At 44.3% G+C, this 17,452-nt stretch overlaps 2 protein-coding genes across 2 annotated transcripts; one reads left to right on the plus strand and one right to left on the minus strand.

Annotated features, from left to right (window-relative positions):
- The first annotated feature begins 3,762 nt into the window (after positions 1-3,762).
- Positions 3,763-5,479, plus strand: LOC4341206 (protein trichome birefringence-like 38). Its single transcript, XM_015788123.3, has 3 exons — positions 3,763-4,125; positions 4,221-4,577; positions 4,680-5,479. Exons 1-3 carry the CDS (start codon positions 3,881-3,883, stop codon positions 5,188-5,190), a joined length of 1,113 nt encoding a protein of 370 aa, XP_015643609.1. The 5' UTR covers positions 3,763-3,880; the 3' UTR covers positions 5,191-5,479.
- A 3,990-nt stretch (positions 5,480-9,469) lies between these two features.
- Positions 9,470-12,873, minus strand: LOC4341207 (GDSL esterase/lipase At5g45910). Its single transcript, XM_015788124.3, has 5 exons — positions 12,323-12,873; positions 11,998-12,213; positions 11,747-11,895; positions 11,396-11,669; positions 9,470-9,989 (listed from the first exon to the last, which is right to left on the minus strand). The coding sequence occupies exons 1-5, from the start codon at positions 12,582-12,584 to the stop codon at positions 9,763-9,765; spliced, it is 1,128 nt and encodes a 375-aa protein (XP_015643610.1). The 5' UTR covers positions 12,585-12,873; the 3' UTR covers positions 9,470-9,762.
- Positions 12,874-17,452: the final 4,579 nt, after the last annotated feature.

Consider the following 17,452-nt stretch of genomic DNA (forward strand, 5'->3'; position numbering starts at 1 on the left):
AGACCACCAAACCTTAGCAAGAACCCTAGGGCTCGAAGGACCTCGGAACGACGCAACCCTTTTTTCTAGATAATGGAATAGATAACATCCCGGCCTTTGCTCAATAGAGATACAGCCAATTATTGCAATCTAACACTCGAACAAAGAGTGTAATTCAAATAGAATTAAACGCACCCAAACATTATAAAAGTGACCAGACCAAGATAAGGAACACACAATTATTCAAGTCTATTTGTGAACCTCCATCCATGGTTGGCAAAAAGTTGCATAACCGTCGTCTCAAGCTTATGGCATGCAACCTTTAAGGGTTCTCCATCTTTATCACACTTTTACAGCTGTGCCCAAAACAAACTCAATATGTTGCCATAAAAATTGCCTGCATATATGAAGTAGATGGTGATTTGTCAAAAACTATATCATTCCTACTCAACCACAGAGCCCAACATATAGCATAAGCTCCTACAAGAATTAGTTTTCTCTTTTTCTTGTCAACCCCCCAAAGCCAACCATCAAACATATGAGGTATGGAAGAAGGGAGGTATAAACCAAAAGAAAATTGTACCGCTCTCCAAACAAATTTTGCAAAATGACAATCCATAAAAAGATATTGAATAGTCTCATTTTTTATGCAGAAACAACATCTTAAACTGCCATTCTAATTTCATTTTGCTAAATTGTCTTTAGTTAACACAACCCCTTTAAGCAAGTACCACATAAAGATCTTAATTTTAAGCGGCATCTTAAGCTTCCAAATAAACTTATTTCTATCAATATAACCATTATTAATTAAGGCTAGATACATCGACTTTACTGAAAACAAACCATTTTGATGATAATTCCATCTAAAAATGTCAGGAGCTTGATTCAACTGAATATGTACAATAGAAGCGCACAACTCATGCCAATAAACAAGATTCTGACCAACTAAAGCTCTTCTACAAGAAATATTAAGCGGAACAGATCTCATGACATTAGCAATTGAAGAACTTTTCCTTCGAACTATAGAAAATAAAGATGGATATTTTTCTTTTAGAGCTACATTTCCTAGCCATTTATCTTCTCAAAACCTTATTTGTTCCCCATTATTTACAGTCCAAGAACCCATATTTAAAAAAGTGCTTTTAACTTTCAAGAGGACTGACCAAAAATGGGAATTACCATGTTTTCTATCAACTTGGGTTATAGACTGATTATAGAGATACTTTCTCTTTAATAAAGTTTGCCATACACCTTCCTCATTTATCAACTTAAACAACCACTTACTCAAAAGACACTTATTTTGTATTTCCAAATTATGAATCCCCAGACCACCCTGATCTTTGGGCTGACAAACGATATCCCATCTAGTAAGTCTGTATTTCTTTTTATGATCATCCCCTTGCCAAAAGAAACGTGATCTATAATAATCAATCTTTTGAAGAACACCTTTCGAAATCTCAAAAAATGATAACATAAACATAGTTAAGCTTGAAAGTACATAGTTAATCAAAACCAGTCTACCCCAACAGACATATGCTTACCTTTCCAACTACTTAGTTTTTTCTCAATTCTTTGCTCAATGACTTTCCAATCTTTATTACTCAATTTTTTAAAATGCATTAGAATACAAGGTATTTAGTAGGAAAGGAACCTAACTTACAACCAAAGATATTTGAATACTGATCATAGAACTCGCTAGCTTGACCAAAACAAAATAATTCACTTTTGTGAAAAGTTTATTTTCAGGCCATATAACTTTTCAAACAAACGACGCAACCCTAGCATGGCGCTTCGCTCTCTGCTCCTCAAGGGGGCCGCCGCCGGCACCCGCACTCCCTCGCCGGCGGCAGGATACCGGCTGGTGGGCACCCAGTCTCAGGTTCGTCGTCCTGTCACTCCGATCCCCCCTGCTCACCCCTCGTCCACCTGCTTGTTGATCTGTGAATCGGAGCTCTTTCCGATCGATTACCCGTGTGGTGCGATCTCGATTTCGGGAGGGTAGAGTTGTTGTCTCGGTGCATGATCCTCAATTTCAACTTCTTTGGTATGGGAGTGATTATTGTTTTGCCTTCGTGCAGGTTTGCTCTCAGTTTTAAGCGAATCATAACGATTTCAGTAGATTCGTTTTGGGGATTTATGTATGTACTTTAAGCACAACTTTTCATTTTTTATATTTACATAAATTTTTTGAATAAGATGAGTGGTCAAACAGTAAAATCCCTTATATTATGGGATGGAGGGAGTAGCTTATAGCAGAATAGTTGTTGGCATGTTGCTATGTTGGAGAATTCGTCAAGGGCACAATGGTTTTTCTCCTTTGAAGCTTGTGTTTTTTTTGCGCTAAACCAGGGGGCCAGATAAGAAGTGTAAACAAGATGCCTAAATCCTGATGCATTTTGCTGCCCATCCTTTTTCATGCAAATACTAGGATTTAAACATTTTGTCTGAAATATAGGATAGTGTTGGAAACATATAGATTGTCAGAAATGTTTGTTTATTGGCTGCAAGGGTCTGGTTGGGCAGCTGCAAGGTGCTATGTTTATCTCTTTTCTTCCTTCTCTCGTTGTATCTCACTGCTTTGCCTCCATGCATGTCTCACCGACGCATACACCAACCAGCAATGCATCTGAGATTACACGAAAACTGACTGATGCACAGTTTCCTTACCAGTTACCTCCATTAACTACTCGTATCCACATGATATGTTTACCGTAATAAAGTGTAAACGTTAGTAAGGGAGTGTTTGGCTTCATGGCCACACTTTACTACATCAAACTTGTGGCTGGCACAATTTATTAGACATGCGTTTGGTTCACTGAGATAGTTATAGCTTGCTATACTTTTTTAATAGCATATCCTACATGCCATAAACTTAATTTTCTTTTTAACTTTGCCACACTTTGTGGCTAGCAATTTATCCACCACACTTTTGTGGCTACCACAAATTACCTAACGTTAGTTGTGATAAAGTGTTACCGGCAATCAAACACACCCTAGATACTCATCGAGTTTTCTGCAGCTGAGTTGCTAGCTGCGCTTTGGTATACACAGTCCATGGGTCACTTTGAGATCCACGCTGGACATAATTTCACCCCCAGTAGACCATAGCCTGCACATGCCATTTATCTCCCCGGGGCAATAGTCAATCTCTGGTCCATGCCATTCTCCCCGCCCCAACAACGCCCAGTTGACCTCGTCGCCTGACAGTGAGGTCCTCTCAAAATATTCTATTAAAACTCTTTTAGATACTCTTTCCATCTCAAAATAAATTTAATTTTTCGTCCATTTCACACGTACCAATAAAAAATTAAAAAAAATTTAAAAAGACTAGAATATCCCACTTCATCAAATTCTAATGCAGTTTTTTCTTAATTTATCTACTGCCAATACATTTATCTCTTATTTTTCATAAACTCTGATAAAATGATTACTCAAAAATAAACTTATTCTGAGATAAATAGAAACCAGGCAAAAATACCTCTGATGAAATAATTATTCAAAAATAAACACATTTAGAGAAATATAAGAAGCAAAAATGAACTTATTCTAAGACGAAGAGAGTGCTTCATATCGTCACTTGGATTTTCACAAGCTAGTTTATTATCGGCTACTTCTCGAAATCTTAAAGCTATCTAATCAGGGCCTCATGCCCTCATCTCTACACATCATTGGGACACGCCAAATAATCTCACTCACTAGCTTCAGCTCCACTCCAAGTACATCTAAATTAATTTGCCATAGCGCGTAGCATCGGAAACCGTCTGCTTCTCCCTCTCTCTCTGCCTGCTTCAGATCCACGCGATCGATCGACCACTCTCACGCCCGCCGCCTCCGCCGCCGCTATATATGCATTATCAGCCGTGACACCCCGCGCTGTCTCCTGTCTCCGCCGTCGTCGTCCATGGGCACCGCATTGTTGTCTCGCGCCGCCGGCGTGCTTGTCCTCGTCGTCGTTGTTGCGGCGGCGGCGGCAGCGCCACGGTGCGACCTGTTCCAGGGGAGGTGGGCGGCGGACGAGTCGTACCCGCTGTACGACGCGTCGCGGTGCCCGTTCGTCCCGGACGTCTTCGACTGCCGCCGCAACGGCCGCCCCGACGCCGCCTACCTCAACCTCCGCTGGTTCCCCTCCTCCTGCCGCCTCCCACGGTGGGTGGCAATGGCATCGCTCGCCGCCGTCGAGCGAGCAACCTCCATTGCTGACACTGATCACACTGACACTCTACGTATGTTTTTTTCTGCAGGTTTGATGGGGTGGAGTTGCTGCGGAGGTGGCGAGGGAAGACGGTGCTGTTCGTGGGTGACTCGCTGAGCATGAACCAGTGGGCGTCGCTGGCGTGCATGCTCCACGCCGCCGTGCCGGCGGACGGCCGCGTGTCGTTCACCTCCGGCGAGCCGGTGTCGTCCGTGCGGTTCCTCGACTACGGCGTGTCGGTGGTGCTCTACTACAGCAGGTTCCTCGTCGACGTCGTCGACGACGAGCCCGGCCTGGGCCGCGTCCTCAAGCTGGACTCCATGCGCGACGCCGCCGCATGGCTCGGCGCCGACGTGCTCGTCTTCAACACCTGGCACTGGTGGACCTACAGGGGAGCCAGCCAAGTGTACGTGGATCGAAGACGCGCACGCACATACACCACTACGCACGATGTATCGTTTTTAGGCACCGACACGGTCTCTCATGTATACATATATGTGATGTGTAGGTGGGATTACGTGCAGGAGGGGAACAAGACGTACCGAGACATGGACAGGCTGACCGCCTTCTCCAAGGGGCTCTCCACGTGGGCACGTTGGGTGGACGCCAACATCGACGCGTCGCGGACCAAGGTGTTCTACCAGGGCATCTCCCCGAGCCACTACTACACCTCCTCCTCGTCATCATCCAACGACGACGGAGACGGCGAGGTGGCGGCGGCGGACGGGGGTTGCTACCGTCAGACGCGGCCGCTGCAGGAGTCGACGACGGCGGATGGCGGCGGCGGCGCGCTGCTGCCGGAGCAGGTGGTGGTAAGAGGGGTGGTGGGGTCGATGGCGACGGCGGTGTCGCTGCTGGACGTCACGCGGATGTCGCAGCTGAGGATCGACGCGCACCCGTCGGTGTACGGGGGGCCGGGGCGGGAGGGGATGGACTGCACGCACTGGTGCATCGCCGGCCTCCCCGACGCCTGGAACCACATCATGTACGCCATGCTGCTCACGCAACAACGGACATAGCTAGATCAGACGATGCATGCTTAATTTATTGTTAGGTGATTAATTTGACTATCCTAGATTATTTCTGTTCTTGCAATTGAAACAGCAAAGCACATCTTGTGCAAATCGTTCCGTTAGTTGCTACTGGTTGATTACTAGCACTATGTATGTTAGTCTTCCTACGAAGAGGTAGGAATAGCTAGTTGGGTGGAAGTGGAGCAAGCGAATGTCTCTCTTAAGATTAGTTCTAAAGACATACAATTCTTTTTCAACTCTAGATAAGCTATGATCACCCTATGATTTGTCGTAATTATTTGCTAGCTCTAAACTATTATTTTGAGAATGATTTGTAGCTCTAATTATTATTTTGAGATTATGCTTTGCAATTTCACTCTAATTATATATCATTTTTTAAGATATACTGTTGGGTTTCATAATCAGAGCAAATTATTATAGTTTGGCTTTGGATTTTGGAGCAGAGGTAATATTATCCCATGCAAGCTTTACACTAACCGATCTGGACTATGTAGCAACTCAACGAACCTTTCCCGCAAAAGGAAAAAAAATAACTCACCAAGGTCTACACTACTCCCTCCCTCCATCCAGAATAACTTAGAACTGGATGGAACGTATCCTATCCAGATTCGTAATATTAGGATACGTCCCATCCGATCCTAGGTTGCTATATTAATTCTGGGACGGATGGCGTAGCTAGCTAATACTTGGGCATGTGCGTGGTGAGTCCCACCATACCGATAAGCAAGCCCGATGGGATAGGCTGTACAACAGCGAACCAGAGAGAAACTACAAGAAAACGACAAATGTCCTTGGTGGCCATACAATTTCTTTGGTGGTCGAAAATGAGCTGCCAAGATTAGTCTTTAATTTAGCGGTTCAAACTAGCAATCTTCTTAATTTGCTTGGCGGACGGAATGCCAAGAAGACATTTCCTTATAGTTAGCTGCCAAGAAATCTGAATATCCTTGGCTCTCTAGACTTGGCGGTCGGCCAACGAAATAATTAACCTTGGTGGTTTTCATGCTATATTTGACGGGTTTTGACCGCCAAAGACATAATTTGTTTTCTTATTTATATATATATATATATATATATATATATATATATATATATATATATATATATATATATATATATATATATATATATACATATATATATATATATATATACATACATATATATATATATATATATATACATACATACATACATATATATATATATATATATATATACATACATATATATATATATATATATATATATATATATACATACATACATATATATATATATATATATATATATATATATATATATATATATATACATATATATATATAAGTTCATTTGTCATCTCCCATCTTTTAATCGAGTTTAATTGGCATTTGTAAATTCTAATATTAGAAATCTTCAACATTCATCTTGGCAAATAGTCCAAGTCAAGTCCCATAAACAGTATGAATAATCAATGAACACATGGGGCCCACATGTAAGTGAACTTCCACCTCTCCCCAACTATCTCCTTCTTCCCCATCTCTCTACCTTTCCTCTCTCTTCCCTAGGAGCTCGCCGGCAAGGAGAGAGGCAGCGGCCAGCAACCCCGTCTGCGGGAGGCAACAGCAGTGGTGGGAGGCCAACAACAAGGGTTCTTTGGTGGTCCACGATGGAGGAGGAGAAGGGGAGGGAGGTGAGGGAGCCGACGAGCTAGAGCTCGCTAGCCGTCCATTAGAAGGCGTCGGTGGGTGGTCTAAGACAATGGGTATGTGACTATATATGGTGATAGAGGAGGAGAGGACCTGGTGCCCCCAACAACTCTGTCTCGGGTTCTCCTATGGTCTTGCGACACTAAGAGTGGGCTCCTCCCCACTACTCATGCTCATCCTCGAGGGACACGCCTCCCCGCCATTGGGGATAGGCTCGCCATTGCTACCGCCCGGTCATGTTGAGAGTGGGAGGAGCTGCAAGGATGGGAAAGGGGCGCAGTGATGATGACAGTGGAACTTGAGCTTGAGCAGTGGTGCTGTAGCCGTATCCTAGTTCCCATCCCGAGCTGCTTGCGCTGCCCGATTTGCCCGCTTACTCATGCTTCGCTTCCACCAGTGGGGCGTACTCCACGTCATGTCAGCTGCAGCGGCCTAGCCTTGCACCTCTTTTCCGCTCCTCAATAGCTCAATGGAGGCGGTGAGCTGATGAAGTCGAAGGCGAAGGCTGTGTCGGTGAGGTCTGTCATCTTCTAGTAAGACGCTCTCGCTGTTCGCTGGAGAAGGTGAGAGAGGAAGGCCCATCCTGGATGACGGCCGCAAGGCCAATTCGGGCGCTCCTGCTTCAATACGGTTGTTCCTGCTCGATTCGGGCGCCCCTGCTCCAATACAACCATTCATGCTCGAATTCAGCTTTCACCGATACCATGGCAGGTCCGTCGCGCCGGACCTCCTCACCCTAAGCTGCTTTCTTTAATTGTCAGCACTCCCCACCAGCCTCCACCTCCTAGTCACCTCTCCCTACCAACACTCTTGATCTGTTAAGCTCCAGGAATAAGGGGGAAAGATGGAGAGAAAATAGGGGGAGGGGGAAGAGAAGAGGGGAAGAGAGTGAAGATAACATGTGGAGGCATACCTTTGTTTTTGTCACGTGAACGCCCAATCAGCACGAGTGGACCAAGTCAACTTACACGTTAGAAAAACCAGCTATCTATACTGCTAGAAGACTTAATTTAACTTGATTTAGCAAGTTGGGGGGGGGGGGTTCAAGATTTCTAGTATTACGGTTTAGAGATACCGATTAAACTTGACGTAAAGATGAGGGATGACAGATGGACTTATTCCATGAGAAAACACATGTTTGAAAGCCCATCCAGCCCTGCATGCAGCCGAGCCCATGTGTCCATTATCCTGTAGTAGCAACACTGCTACAGTAATACAGTACAGTATAGTACAGACACAATCAAGCCATCATAGATCCCAACAGTACCAGACAGCACAGCTGGAGTTGTAACATGGTCATCAGCCATGCCCTTTTCATCCACAATAAAACCCATCCTTAATATCGAGTAGGTCTCCCTTCAGGACCAGTTTTTTCAGATGGAACCCTTCAGGATTCAGGACCAGCTGATTTACTTCTTCTTGTGCTGCACGAGACTATGAGAGGACAATCACTATCAATTATGTACTGCATCCATTGCTACTTCTCAGTTTCAACGTTTTGATATTCTTTTGTCAGACTTTCTTATAAGACTTAAGTTCAACCATATCGATAGAAAAACGTAACAACATCTACATCACCAAATTAGTTTCGTTAAATATAACAATAAATATATTTCAATAATATATTTGTTTTATATTAAAATGATGTAACCTTTTTTTTATAAACTTATCAAAGGTAAAAAAATGTTAACTTAGGGCCCCTTTGGTTCATAGGATTGGCAAAGGATTTTCATAGGATTTAAATTCCTAAAAGGATTTTTTCCTACATGTCCTTTTGATTCATAGGAAAGAAAGGAAACTTTCCATAGAATTGTATCCTTCACATTTCATAGGAAAAATAGCAAGAGATGTGACCTCTTTGTGAAACTTTCCTTTGTTTTTTCCATAGCACTATCAAATGGCTTCTATTATCTTTCCTGTGTTTGCAAATTCCTGTAGGATTTAAGAAACCTACTACTTCAATTCCTGTGTTTTTCCTATCCTGTGAATCAAAGGGGCCCTTAAAAAGTTTAAAATATCTTATAACATGAATTGAAATGGAGTGAGGGAGCGAGTACATCCCTTTCCTGATTTTATAACCAGGTCCTTTGGTTTACATCATCTTCCAATTAAAAATGCACTATTCATATACAGCACATATCTGTCATGCCATATGCCTCGACTCTTCAGGAATAAAAACATTACTTGCCAGGTCATCATGATAACTCCACTTTGTTTTGCATAAACAGAAGCTTCTACACAGCTAATCACTTACAGAAATAGTGGGATCCACGCTAGTCTGCAAGCTGAAGCTTCTTGTCTTCCCACTAATCTGGGACCTGCAAAGCTGTTCAACATATGGCAAACAAGCATGGAATATAATAAAGGGACCATACAGATCAGGTTCAGGTCTCCAACTTTCAACTGCACAGCATGAAACGCATAAGTCCCACAATCCAACCCACTGCCAATTTTTATAGTATTTCAGATTCTTCTCCCAGGAACCATGCCAATGTAGAGAATAGATACTTCTGGCGGCCACTTTATGTAAAAAGTAAACTAAGGCACGCAATATATTCAGACAAAGTTGCAAGTTAGGAACCATACTGGTTTTTAATTAGATAAGCAGATGCTACACACAAAGAAACTCTGTATCATATGTTAACCACTTTGTGCAATACACCTTTTTTTACTCATACCACCTCACCTGATGAATGAACAAAATCATGCTTTAATTTCAGACCTCTCTATCTCAACTTTTCTTTTTTACCTGATCGCAACGAATCGAAGGAGATATACATACAACTATATGGAAACAACCTTTCTGATCCAATTTGCTGTGCTATTCTGATACCCTAGAGGTACGATGGACAAAACAACTAGGAGCTCAAGAATTCTGTACGATAGGTTGATCCCCGAATGGGCCATGCAACCAACCTCGCGCGATATGTCCATATGCGGCCTCTGTCAAGTGAATACCATCCCAGCTCCAGTGTGTCTTGGGGTCGGCACATGCAGTGGCACCAGGCTCACCGCATTTGGCCGTCAGATTGAAATTGTAAGGTCCCGTCCCAGGAGCACCACAGCATGCTCTAGGCAATTGTTTGTAAAATCCTGGATTTAGAGCAAAAAAGTCAGGTACCAACTCCCTGTATCCACTTGGACAAGAAAAAACCATAGGTCTATTTCTTGGAATAAATGCATATCCTGCTTATATGAGCAAGGATGTATTCCCTCCTTATCAACATGAAGTCAGGACAAAATACTATCACTATCATGAATGTCATGAAAATAAATAATAATTTGATGAAATCAGCTCAAGAAAATAAAGGACAACCATGCTGCTGTTGCCAATAACACAGAGATAATAGGACCATGGACAAATATGTGCCCATCTATTGATGTCCCAAAACGGTCAGTATAAGATTCTCCTTCCGACACAGATATGTCACCAATATGTGCCTCACTTCTCTAATCATTCAGAATGCAGTCCAAAAAAATCTTTAAGAATATCAGGCCCACCAAGATGCAAGCCTTTCTCGAGTAGCTAGCAGTATATGTAACTTTTTCTACAAGAGGGGTAAACCACTAAATCCAAGAGATGAGAAGAGCCATGATATGAAAATACTGCTGGGTCACAAACTGGTCAGTCAGCTCAGTTAGTGATGGCCTGGTACTTATAGTTCAAGAGATTAAGAGCTTCAGGAAGTTTTATTCAGAAATATAAAAAAAGAAGGAGTCAGTACCAGGGTAGAAATATATTCGAGAGAAGCATTTGCCATTTCTCAATTCAAGACGGTGACTTCTAAATAGTTTAAGTTGAACTATGAAAACACTTTACAGGTCCTTACGGTTCTTTTGACACCAGGTTAAAATTTTCTGTTGCAAATAATATTGAGGTTAGGATTTTGATGTAGCTCCTAGAAAAGACCAACTCTGGCCATAATTTTATATGTGTTCAATAACTTAATCGCTAAGGTCAAGATCTGAGCTGCCCAGGTTGTATGGGCAAAATAAACTTTTGATCTCAAAAGCAAGACTCATCTGTGGATGTTGCCCAAGCTTTTGGGAGAACATGGACAATTAAGAACTGAAACTGCTAGCAATATATAATTTCAAAGTGCCAAAACAATAATTAAAAAAAAAAGCACTACAAGCAATTGTGACATGTAAATTTGAGCAGTGAATAATACCACTTTTGGAAGCAGATCAGGCCCTTCAGAGCATGATCAATCACAGACAAGACACCAAATAATCAATACCTAGATCTAAGTTTTCAAGCTATAGTTTAGCGCATTGCACATCTCAACAGAACATAAGCCGGTAAGTGTCGCTGTTGATAAACTGATGTTGAATAAGGTACTTCAGAAGTGTTAGGCCACTAACAAAGCTAATTCTCAGTCGTATCAGTCATTAGACTAAAAATTCCCTCCCACAGTAGAAGCCAATCAAATCAACAAATTGGTATTACAACATTCATTGCCTTACTACAACAAAACATAAGGGACTGAGGAACTCACCAAACTTTTCGGGCTGAAGCAAGAATTGGACAACCGGCGTGAAATAATCCCCGTAAATGATCCTCACCCCAGGATGCTTGGCACGGAGCTTTGCTAGCGCTCGCTTGAGCATCGAATTGTGCACCCATGAGAACGTATTGAACCGCTTCAGGCAACTGCTACGCGAACCATACCCCTCCTTGGGCTCTTTGTACATGGTCAAGTACACCGGAAAGCAACCGGATGGCATCACTCCGGGCACAATCAAGTCCCTCGCGCCCTCGGCAATCAGTTGCTGCAATGTACATCAGCAATCAGAGCAAAGCTCCACACATCAAGCACTGTGAACAACAGCAAAGATGCAATTGCTACCTCAACGCCATCGGATATGCCCTGAACGACATGAGGCATCAAATTGTAGGCCTCCCTGAGGTCCTTCCCCGCGAAGAGCGGCGCATTGTAGTCGTTCCCGCCGAACTCGCCGACGACGAACAGGGACTTGGCGAAGAAATCCTTGCAATCTTTGGAACCAAGAGAAGAGGGGGGACAACATCAAAGATCAGAAATCAATTACTAACATCCATAGAACGGAATGTGGCTAGTCAAAAGAGAATCGTATTCACCTTGGGTGGAGCTGCAGAAGGAGGGCTTGATGTCGCGCAGCCACTGGATTTGGGTGAAGAGGGAGCCGGAGTTCCAGACCGTCTTGCCGAGGCCGCGCCTCTCGAAGAAGTCGGTGTCGAGCGCGGTGGCGCCGGTGATGGCGAAGTTGGCGCCCCGCGCGAAGCTGGCGTTCTTGGCCTTGGAAGGGGGCAGCAGCGGCAGGCCGAACTCTTGCGCTGGACGCGCGCGGTGGCAAGAAGAAGACCGAATCCGTCAAAATGCTCCGAGGCCAAGGAGGAGGAATGCGGGCGGAAGGAAAAAGAGAAGGAAGCGAATGGTTGATACCGATGAAGTCGACGACGAGGCGGCCGTCGGAGCAGCGGCCGGTGGGGTAGCCGAAGTAGGTCTGGCCGTAGGGCGGGCGCGCGGTGGCGAGGTAGTCCGGGATGCCGTCCGTGACCAGGTTGCCGGCGTCCACCAGCGAGTCCCCGAAATTGAACACCGCCCTGTACTTCCCCGCGGCGGACACCGCAAGAACCTGCAGCGCCGCAGCAAGAACCGCCGCCACCCACGCGCCGGCGCCTCCTCGCCTCCTCGGCCTCGCCATCGCCGCCGCCGCCGCCGCCGAAGAAGAAGAAGAAGAAGGGTGGTTTGTGTGGGCTTCGTTGCCGTGGGCGCGCTGGTTCTAGGCTCTAGCTAGGTGAGGTTTCCGAGGGCGCGGCGGCCTTGTCGTGTTCTTGTTGGGTGGGTCCTCCTCACATCACACGCGCGCGGCGTCTCGTATGGGTGGTGGCGGGAGTGCGGTGCGGGGGGCTGCGACGGTGGCGGTGGCGCATTGACTGCGAGCGCGGTGGAGTAGATGGATGGAGTGGAGTGGTGTGCGTGGCGTTGAATGCGACGCGGGTGAGACGGAGGAGGGAGGTAAAAATGGCGCCGGCCCCCTCGTGGCGTTCGTCCGGTCAGCCGCCCGCCGTACGTGCCAACCTGCGCCGAGCAAAGCGGTACAAGATGAGAACCCAATCAATCACATATTCTCACCCCAATTTTATGGCTTTTCTAAATACTTAAAAAAAACGGTAAATATTAGGAAAGGACCTATTACCAAATACTACCTCCATATTTTAATGTGTGACGCCGTTGACTTTTTTTTTCAACGTTTGACTATTCGTCTTATCCAAAAAATTTATGTAATTATCATTTATTTTAATGTGATTTGATTCATCATCAAATGTTCTTTAAGCATGACATAAATATTTTTATATTTACACAATTTTTTTTAATAAAACGAATAGTCAAACGTTGTTCAAAAAGTCAACGGCATCATACATTATAATACGGAGAGAGTAATTAGAATGTGTGAGGCTTCGAACCCAGTTCATCTAGCCCACCACCTTGAGGAGCTAGCCAAAAGACCCCTAAGTGTTCTCTTTCTACATACTATTAAATTCGAAAAAAAAAAAAGTAAACTGAAGTGCTCAAGCACCTCAAATCCTATGGGATTGAAAATTATAGAGAATCTGTACGAATGACTGTTTAAATTGAGCATAAGAAAAAGGCAAGAATAAGAAGAGAGAGAGAGAGATTGATTTTTTCAAGACATTGGACCTCATAAAAGAATTTCTACAAGTTTGCTATGTTTTGAGCCAATCAAAGGAATTATTTAGGATTTTTCGCTATGTATTCCATTGATCCAAATGATTATGTAGATACATTTTTTATAGGATTAAATTTCTTCGTAATTCCTTCTAAATACTTTGTTCTAAAGGAGCCTTTAAAGTATTCCCTTCTTTTTAAGGAACAAAGAGCTCTTTAAACTACCTTTTAAATTACTTAGTGTTTTAGGTGTTTTTATCTTTAAACATCTATCTATCTATATATCTATTATAAACTAAAAGTCCATTAAACTCCCTACAAACGCTTCTAAACCGTCATGTGTCAACCTATAAACACTCTCGAGTTGCCATGTGGCACTCTAATAAAATATAGAATATCATAAAAAATTCTAATAAACATCTAGCTATTCATTTTCTGTTAAATCGGTGGACCCATATATTTTAACCATTAAAAATCCGGTAGCCCTCATCCCCATCGTGCATATATGCCGCATGTGCAGGTTGTTGGAAATATAGTCATTATTCGGCATATTTTAATCCAAGAAATTAAAACTATGATCATGGCATAAGCAGTGTAGGGTGATCTTAACATAACCAGTAGCATACTATGCGCATCATGAATGTCAGAAACAGGAACATACCAGTAATGCGATAACATGCTAGAGGCAGCATGTAGAACAGGAACAAGAACATAGCGCACACAGTATAGCGCTAACAATGGGAACAGGAGTAGCGCTAACAGCAGTAGAAGGAGAAGATTATACCCCGAGAATAGCCCTCCGCTGGATGGTGAGGCAGAATTGCCTCCGTTGTTGTAGTCGTTCACGGCACCTCCTCCTGGCGCACCAGCTCCGGATCCAGCTCCTGTCGGCGTCGGCGGCGGCGCAGCTCCTGTCGGCGGCGGCGCACCTCCAGACATGGCGATGAGCAGTCGTGCAGGAGGCACTCCCCAAAAACCTGATCACCCGCCTACCCGGTGCAGATCTCAGGCGAAGGTGTGGTTTCGGAGGCACTGCTTCTTCCAATCTCTCGTGCGCGCAAGAGATCAGAAGCGGGGAAGCGAGAGCAACTCAGGCGCGGAGAAGGAGAAACTAACACCGGGAAAGAAGCGAGGAACTCGGATCGGACTCGCGGCCTCCTTATCTATCAGGAGAAAGAACGTGGACGCGCTGTTGCGGAGGGAATCGTGGGAACGTGGGTTAGTGGCTGCAAAAGGATAGCGACGTGACGTGACGCACGCACGCCGCCAGCCAGCCTCGCCCTCGCCCACGCCCACGGCCCGGCCCGGCCCGGCGCGCGCGCGCGCGCGCGTGTGGCATTCCGACCCCCACCTCAACTGGTCAACAGGGAGCCTCTAATAACTCCCTATTTAGGTTGAGATATTTCTCGCTTAAATCCAGAGGTGGTATTATTATCCTCAACATTTATTATGGGCCTTTGAGATTTAATATTATAAGTTGGGCCTAGCCCAATTATTCTAACAATACCCACCAAATTTCAAGGCTCATAAGAAATGTTCTCAAGGCTGTGCCTGTTTGATATACCAGGGTTTTGGTGGAGACTGTTAAGTTGAACTTCCACCTAGGAAATGAGCTACATCAGACCACAACTGAACAATGGACTATGCCTTGAATGGTAAGTTTTGTGTGATCAGGTTTCACTCAGAACCTTGACTGGTACTGGGCTGCCGTTCGCATCCCCTCTGTTTGGAGCATATAAGTCAAACTCCAGGCCTTTCATGAGTATCTAGAGATTGCCCAAACCTCATAGACTGTGACTAGCAGTCGAACTCATATAGGTGTGTTCCTTCTGAGATGTTCTGCAGGTCAACATCTCTGCTTGGAAAAGCCACTCGGATCACATTAAGACATAAGCCATCCTACCATGCAGGAAAGAAGAGAAGCACATCATGAAAATGAGCCCCTTTCAAGGGTCTCTTCTCTCAGTCACACAATAGTTTGTTTCACCATCCAAATTCACGGGATCTCCGATCACAATGGACAGGTTTCCACTATTATGCAACCTTAGGTGGGTATCAAGCCCATTTCCCTCGATGCACTGTCTATCACATTACGTGGTAGCCCCTTGGTAAACTGATCTGCCAGATTTCTAGCCGTTTGGACATAGTCCAATGCTATCACTCCGGAGTTTTTCTGCTTTCTGACAGATTTCAGTCTTCTCTTGATGTGTCTAGATGACTTCATGTTGTCCTTTGAACTGTTCACTTTAATAATCACTGTTTGATTATCGCAGTTCATTAGGATAGCTGGCACTGGTTTTTCAACCACCGGCAAATCCATCAGGAGTTCACGAAGCCACTCAGCCTCAACTGTCGCAGTATCTAGTGCTGTAAGTTCTGCTTCCATTGTTGACCTCGTTAAGATGGTCTGCTTGCAAGACTTCCAGGAAACAGCGCCACCTCCAAGTGTGAACGCATATCCACTTGTGGCTTTTATCTCATCAGCATCAGATATCCAGTTTGAGTCACTATACCCTTCTAGTACTTTTGGATACCCGGTATAGTGAATTCCATAGCTCATAGTGCCCTTTAGATAGCGCATTACTCTTTCCAGAGCCTGCCAATGATCATCTCCCGGATTTGAGACAAACCGGCTCAGCTTGCTTACAGCAAATGAGATGTCAGGCCTCGTTGCGCTAGCCAAGTACATCAATGAACCAATGATTTGAGAGTATCTCAGTTGATCCCTTGCTATTCTTCGGTTTTTCCTTAATAGCACGCTGGGATCATAAGGAGTAGGAGCTGGCTTACAGTCACTATATCCAAAGCGACTCAAAACCTTGTCCACATAGTGGGATTGCACAAGTGTAATCCCACCCTCATCTCCTCTTTGTAGTTTGATGTTAAGAATAACATCAGCCTCTCCCAAATCCTTCATTTCAAAACTCTTGGACAGATAGTCTTTGACCTCCTCAATCACATTAAGGCTGGTCCCAAAGATCAGTATGTCATCGACATACAAGCATAAGATCACCCCTTCTCCCCCACCATAGCGATAGTATACACATTTGTCAGCTTCGTTCACAACAAAGCCTGCAGATGTAAGCGTGGTGTCAAACTTCTCATGCCATTGCTTAGGTGCTTGCTTGAGGCCATACAAGTATTTCAATAGCTTACACACCATTCCCTCCTGACCTTCTAGTACATACCCGTCTGGTTGATCCATATAGATCTCCTCCTCCAGCTCTCCGTTTAGGAAAGCTGTCTTAACGTCCATCTGATGGACGAGAAGACCATGAGAGGCTGCCAGAGCAAGTAGTACTCGAATCGTAGTCAAGCGAGCAACTGGTGAATATGTGTCGAAGAAATCCTCGCCTTCCTTTTGGGTATAACCCTTGGCCACAAGCCTTGCCTTATACTTTTCGATTGTACCATCAGGCCTAAGCTTTTTCTTGAAAACCCATTTGCATCCTACGGGCTTACATCCATATGGACGCTCAACGACTTCCCAAGTACCATTAGACATAATCGAGTCCATTTCACTGCGTACTGCTTCCTTCCAGTAGTCAGCGTCAGGAGATGAATATGCCTCTTCTATGGTTCTTGGGGTGTCATCCACGAGGTATACAATGTAGTCATCTCCAAAGGATTTTGCAACCCTTTGTCTCTTACTCTTGCGAGTATCTACAATGTTGTCCTCCTCAGGATTTTCCTCAGACGTTTGATCATTGTGTTCTATCGGTGCAAAGTGCTCATGGGGCATGACAGTTTCTTTACTAGAAGTGCTAGATGTATATTTCATAGGAAATTCATTCTCAAAGAAAGTAGCATCTCTGGACTCAAAAATTGTACCAGCATGCATGTCGGGTACTCCAGAGTTTACTATTAAGAATCTATAACCCA

This window comes from Oryza sativa, chromosome 6, assembly GCF_034140825.1.
Source record: "Oryza sativa Japonica Group chromosome 6, ASM3414082v1".
Classification (NCBI taxonomy): Eukaryota; Viridiplantae; Streptophyta; class Magnoliopsida; order Poales; family Poaceae; genus Oryza; species Oryza sativa.